Source organism: Echinops telfairi, unplaced genomic scaffold (assembly GCF_000313985.2).
Source record: "Echinops telfairi isolate 266 unplaced genomic scaffold, ASM31398v2 ScPeMD7_23;HRSCAF=83, whole genome shotgun sequence".
NCBI classification, from domain to species: domain Eukaryota; kingdom Metazoa; phylum Chordata; class Mammalia; order Afrosoricida; family Tenrecidae; genus Echinops; species Echinops telfairi.
The window spans coordinates 42,799,806-42,806,712 of record NW_022103920.1 but is presented as its reverse complement, the minus strand read 5'-3'; the positions used below and the strand labels follow the sequence as shown (position 1 = coordinate 42,806,712).

The 6,907-nt window shown below is 42.6% G+C and overlaps 1 protein-coding gene across 1 annotated transcript in view; it reads right to left on the bottom strand.

Moving 5' to 3' along the window:
* FBXL13 (F-box and leucine rich repeat protein 13) overlaps positions 1 to 6,907 on the bottom strand; it is a 260,497-nt gene that overhangs the window by 148,264 nt on the left and 105,326 nt on the right. The window contains exons 8-9 of the mRNA XM_004702787.1: positions 6,093 to 6,188; positions 1,964 to 2,096 (exon numbers count right to left, since the gene is read on the bottom strand). Coding sequence (XP_004702844.1) covers positions 1,964 to 2,096; positions 6,093 to 6,188 — 229 coding nt within the window. The remainder of the gene's footprint in view (positions 1 to 1,963; positions 2,097 to 6,092; positions 6,189 to 6,907) is intronic.

The window sequence follows — 6,907 nt, the reverse complement described above, 5'->3', positions numbered from 1 at the left end:
AATTCTCAATTGCTTCATGTGCACGTGAAAGGTGGGCAATAAAGATGGGAGCCTGGGAAAGAATCGGTGCATTCGAGTTACGTGGTTGGCAAATACTATGGAAACTACAAGGGACAGTCACAAGAACGAGCAAATCTGCCTCACAAGGAGGACCACTGGGATGCTCCTTAGAAACGAGGATGGCCAGACTCCCTCTCACTTACTTTGGACGCCTGATCAGGAGGGACCAGTCCCTGGAGGACAGCATTCCCATTACAGCAGAGGGTCCGTGGAAATGAGGAAGCCCTCCGTGAGATGGATTGACAGGGTGGCTGCAATGATGGGCTGAAACATAGCGATGGTTGTGAAGATTGGCACAGTGTTGGGCAGTGTATGGTTCGACTGTACACAGGGTCCCTATGAATTAGAACGGACTGGATAGTACCTAACAACAACTGTTTATATGAATGTATGTGTACATAGACACATATATGTGTGTGTATAAACACCTGAGGGGACTTCAAACATTGTGGAAAATGGAATCGAAAGACAATGCGATCTTCCCACAAACTGTTTGAAGCCTCGTCCCTTGTGTGTGTGTGTGTGTGTGTGTGTGTGTGTGTGTACATGTGTAAACTCATCCCAAATCCATTGCCATCAAGTTGATTTCCACTCATAGCAATTCCTTTGGGTTTCAAGGTCTATAAATCTTTATGGGAGCAAATAGTCTCATCTTTCATCATGGAGCTGCTAGTGGATTTGAACTGCTGACATTGTGTATTACAATCCATTGCTTAACCCACAGCTCTGTATATATCACTTTCATTCAATTTTTCAATGAATTTTTTGATGCCCCCTCATGAATATAAATTGTCTCTATATACCATATATGCCAGGATACATCATCATTACCTGATGTAATAAACATATAGTCCGTTTGCTCGTTGAATAGTAAGAGAATTGTACTTAGGCATTTTCATGACTTGATTTTCTCTATACTCTCTACAGGACTGTGGGGTTCAGCGTTTGCGTCCTTCACTGGTAAAGGAAAGGTGGGCCTTAGAATCCCCCTAACCGTCACTCTGTTGGAAAAGAGCTGTATCAGTCTGCTTCTAGAAAGATTTAACTCAAAATTCACTGCCATCAAATCAATTATGACTCCTAGAGGCTCCGTAGGACTGAGTAGAAATGCCCTGTGGGTTTCCAAAGCTATGCATTGAAGCTGGAGCAGGAGTAGCAGGCCGTATCCTGCAGAGCAGAGAGTGGGTTTGAAGTGGTGACCACCATACGCTCAGAACGCCTTCGATCACGTTTCCCCAGCTTCAAACTCCACCAGGGAGTTCCACTCTGTCCTATGAGATCACTGAGAGTGAGAAGGGATTCTACATCCAGGGTTTTATACTTTCTACAAAAGTGATAACCTCATGTTCCCACTTTTCCATCCTCAATTTCCCAGCTGGCACTGTGGCTCAACATTACGACCTTCACGTGGAAGCAAGTTAAAAGAGAAAAAAGAAAAATTCAGCTAGGATTTATAGCACTTTATCTAGATTCCTCTCATTTTTTTCCTTGTCTCTACCTTGGCTATTGAATAATCTTTCTCTCTATTTCCACTAACACTAAAGGAAGCCTCAGAAGACACCATATAACCTTTACCTCCAAGGTAGGTTTGAGCCCTGGGAGAATCATCTAGAGGCCAAACTCAAAAGATTTTCAAATGGCCTTTTTATGGGTTTCTTGCCCCATGGGTTCTATAATAGAGTCAAAGTTTCTGTTGCAAATTGCTGTATCACTAAATACAGTAATAGTGATAAGAACTCCAAGATGCACCATCTAGTAAGAGCTGACCATATTATAACGCTAATTGCTTATAATTGACATTCATATGGTCTTACCCTGTAACTGAAGTCCTCTTTTTGTTTATGTAAGTGTTTAAGCAGAGCCCAGGGAAGAGAGAAACATAGCTGCAATACAACATACTTACTGACAGATCTCAACGTTTTGGGTTTGAGAAGACAACCACGAAAATTCAAGCGCAGCACATTGAGACGCCACCTTTGCAAAGTCATCACCACATATTTATCAATGGCCATATGTTTTAATGTGGAAAAGTCAATCTGGAATAGAAGAGCAAAAAGCATTAATAAATAAGACAGATGTGTTTCTTCAGGGACACATTTAAAATATTTTCAAGTACCCAGTACTGCCACCACTTGTCAGTCTGTCATATTGGGGTGGCTTGTGTGATGCTGGAAGCTATGTCACTAGTATTTCAAATGCCAGCAGGGTTGCCCATGGTGGACAGGTTTCAGCAGAGTGTCCGACTAAGACAGACCAGAAAGGAGAGGTAGTCCACTTCTGAAAGCTTTGCCCACGGAAACCTTAGGAATAGCAGCGAGGCATTGTCTGACAACTGCCAAAAGAGGCCCCCTAGGCTGGAAGGGGGCCTGCGGGAGGAGCTGCTACCTCAAACTAAAGTCAAACTTAATGATGACAGTGGAGTAACGTCCTGGGGACCTTCATTTGCTGAAGTGGTGTGACTCACAATGACAAGAAATGCCTGCAAACATCCATTCATCGTTGGTATGTGGAATTAATCCAAGAAGATTCAGAGGATCAAAGTGAAAGGGACTATCTAAAGGCATGGGCACTGGCCATTGTGATTCAGACAAGAAAGGGTTTTTATACGCAAAGAAAAAACCTTTGAAGGGTTACCAGGGACGGGAGGGGGAGGGAGAAGAGGGGAAGCAATGGTAGACAGGTGTTGGTCCCATGGATGTCTTCTTTGGTAAACTCTCTCTTCGTGTCCTCTGTCCATTCTTTAATTAGGTTATTCGTTCATCTTTTATCTTTTTCTTTGGGGGTTTGAAATTTTCTATAGGTTTTAGAGATCAGTGCCTTGTCAGATATGCCATGAGCAATTGCTTGTTTGTTTGTTTACCAGTCTGTGGCTTTTCTTTTTGTACTTTTGCTGAACTCTTTTGCTGCACATGAATTTTTCAATTTTGAGAAGGGTCTAGTCATCTACTCTGTCTCCTGCTGGGTGACTGTTTTTCCTCGTGTTTGATAGTGTGTTGATGCCCTGTATTGGGGGGCCTCTTCTGAACTTTGTATTTGGGGGGTCTAATTGTTCTTTGGTGATCTTTCTAGTTCTATGGTTTACATTTAGGTCTTTAATCTAGCTGGGATTTGTTTTTTTCTATATGGAGTAAGATTCTTCTGCAAATGGAAATCCAATGTTGCCAACATTTGCTGAAGAGAGTATTTCTTCCACACTTAGCATGTTTTGGTCCTTGGTCAAAAATTACTTGTGTGTAAGTGCATGGCCTTACTTCTGGGTTCGCTATTCTGTTCCATTGGTCTATGTATCTCTTGTTGCACCTGGACCAGGCTGCTTTGACTATGACAGCAATGTCACAGATTTTGAGATCAGCAAATGAGAGGGCTACTGTTTTGTTCTTTTGTAGTGCTTTGCATATCTTGAGTTTCTTTACTTTTGTTGGGATAACATTTGAATCTGAATAAGTATGATCAATTATGTCATCAGGCAATGTTGCAATGGCTGTCTGAAGTCCAGTCAATAGCTGACTTCACCACCCCCTACCTCCTTACTTGCTAATGATTAAAGGACAAGTGACACCATGTACTTCGCCTGGGCCAAGAAGCCAAGAAGAGCTGACAAGACCAGAGCGCTAGGTCCATAATGATCTCATCTTTACATTGAATCTGACCACCATCCCATTCTTGACTGCATTGTTATATTCTCATTCCATGCATCACTGGTAAGCAGAGAATGTGCTTCAGAAAGACTCTGCAGTCAGTGAAAGCACTCATCTTCTCTCAAAGGAACCCTGGTGGTGTCATGGGTCTCAGTTCAAACCCACCAGCTGCCACCCTGGAGTGGGGAAAAATGAGTCTGCAGCCTGCAGGGGCAGTTCTATGCAGGTCTAGTCATCTGTCCAAGAGGGTCCCTATGAGTCAGAATTGACTCAAAGGTTTATTTTGGGGATTTTTTTTTGGTCTTACATTCATTTTTGTTTGTTTGTTTAAGGCAATAGTTCCCACACTAGCATACGTCATCTGGTTGTCAAAACTTGAATTGTCCGGAGAGAATTGTAAAACACAGGGTGCAAGGTGCTACTTCCAGAGTTTCTGAACCCCTCGGCCAGGGTGAGACCCATAACTTGTGTTTCCAAGTTACTGGGGTGATGCTGACTTTGCCGGTCTCTGGACAACCCTTTGAAAATCAACGGCTTAAAGTGCAAGCCTCTGACTTATATGACATATTTAGGGGTGCTCTTAATAAAAACTTGTAAAAAGGGGGAAATATACCTAAATTTCCTGGAAGAGAAAGAATACACACAATATTAAGATCAGGACAGAAGCCGTGCAGAAGTTCGAAAAATCCAACACTTCTGCCCACAGCCTCACAGGTAAGGAGAGCAAATATGAGCCGGTGGCAGTGAAAGGCAAGTCAGCACAGAGAGCCTCCCGTGCTCAGCAGATTTCTCTGGTCACAACTGGATGTTGCCCCTCCTCTTCGATGCATTTGCCTACCTTTTGGGGGTGAGGTTTCAAATGTGGCGCAATTATAAACGAACACTTTGAGCACCAAGAATAGCTTTGTTCAGAAGACCACGGAAAAATGAAAGGTTGAGAACTTTACCTTTTAGCTGAAAATATTATCAGTGCTTTGACACCGGTGTTATGGGATATCAGCCAGTCCACACTGCTCAGGGCACACAAAAATCTTTGTGTTCTTCGACTGTGCATACCTTCCTCATCAGCCAGGTACACTGAAATCTTATCACAATCCATACATACATCCATTGTGTCAAGCACATTTGTACATTTATTGGCCTCAACATTCTCAAACATTTACTTTCTACTTGAGCCCTTGCTATCAGCTCCTCATTTTCCCCCTCCCTCATGAACCCTTGATAATTTATAAATTATTATTATTTTGTCATATCTTACACTGTCCGATGTCTCCCTTCACCCACTTTTCTGTTGTCCATCTGCCAGGGAGGGGGTTATATGCAGATCCTTCTAATCAGTTCCCCCTTTCTACCCCACCTTCCTTCCTCTCGGTGTCACCACTCTCACTAGTAGTCCTGAGGGGTTCATGTGTCCTGGATTCCCTGTGTTTCCAGTTCCTATCTGTACCAGTATACATCCTCTGGTCTAGCTGGATTTATAAGGAAGAATGGAATCATGATAGTGGTGGAGAGGAAGCATTTAAGAATTAGAGGAAAGTTGTATGTTTCATTGGTGCTATACTGCACCCTGACTGACTGGTCTCCTCCCCGAGACCCTTCTGTAAGGGGATGTCCAGTTGCCTACAGATGGGCTTTGGGTCCCCACTCTGCACTCCCCCTCATTCACAATGATAGGATTTTTTGTTCTTTGATGCCTGATACCTGATTCCCATGAACACCTTGTGATCACACAAGCTGGTGTGCTTCTTCCATGTGGGCTTTGTTGCCTCTGAGCTAGATGGCTGCTTGTTTATCTTCAAGCCTTTAATACCCCAGATACTATCTTTTGATAGCCAGGCACCATCGGCTTTCTTCACCACATTTGCGTATGCACCCATTTGTCTTCTGGGATCTTATCAGGAAGGTGAGCATCATGGAATGCCAGTTTAATAGAACAAAGTGTTCTTGCATTGAGGAAGTACTTGAGTGGAGATGGACCACATATTCTAACCTGCCCTTCCCATAGTCTGTGCCCAAGACAGTCTGTGCCCATGTAAGGGAAGGAGACACACAATAATGAACCCAGGATGGGCTTCAAACCACCCAATGCAATGAATCTTTATGTTTAAATCCAAAAGATAATGCTAAATTTATTCTTATTCTTTAAATTTAGAATATATGAGGACTGTATTTCTTCACTGCCAGCCAGTCAATGATGACTCAAAGAGAGACTCTTTGTGGGTTTCTGAGACGGTAACTGTTTATGGGAGTAGAAAACCTCCTCATTCTCCTGCACAGTGGCTGGTGGTCTCTAACGGCTTCTGTCAGTCCAATGTGTAAGCCACTACTTCACTACAGTGCTAGGGCCCTTTGATTACCAGGATAAGAAAACTGCTTCAAACAGCATCGACTTACAGCATTCCACAGTGCACTTCTTTGTGTCATTGACATCCAGGAGTGACGAACTTGACTACATGTTGCCAAATCTCTTATGCTGAGGTAATGGAAAATCTAAACACAAAGAAAAGAAATAGTAGGTTTCGAAACATGTGCTCTCTGATGTACTGCTTTCTTTCACCATTTTTAGGTGGAAAATGGAACACTTAAATATTGCAGCAACCCCCCACCCCCCCACCCCCAAATCAAACCCACAGCTATTGAGTCCATTGTTACTCAGAGCAACCTTAAATAGGGTTTTGGAGAGTCTAGATCTTTATGGCGGCAGATAGCCTCAATTTTCTCTGGTGACACAATTGGTGGGTTTGAACTATCAGTCTTAAGGGAGTGAGTTAGCTCAATGCTTAACTCACAGTGCCCTTAAACTTCAGTAATAGAAGTTTAAATGGTTGATTTGTATTTGAAGATAAGACTTTTATCTGAAATACTGAATTTTATCTGCAAAAGTCTTTGATACAATGTGATCCTTACAGTTTAAATATAATTCCAGAGAATTAATAACGAGACTATGTTTGTGAGACCTGGTAGGGCATGATCAAGGGGAATGTAACAAAGAGGAAGTGCTGAAATCCTGGTGGGGACTGAGCATGATAGTGGGACAGGAGGAGAATCAAGGAAAATAGAGAAAAGAGCTGGGAGGCAAAGGGTATTTATAGAGGTCTAGAAAAAGACATGTAGATATGCAAATATATTTATATGAGGGTGGGGAAATAGATCTATGAGCCTATATTTATAGGTTTAGTATTAAGGTAGCAGAAGGACATTGGGCCTCC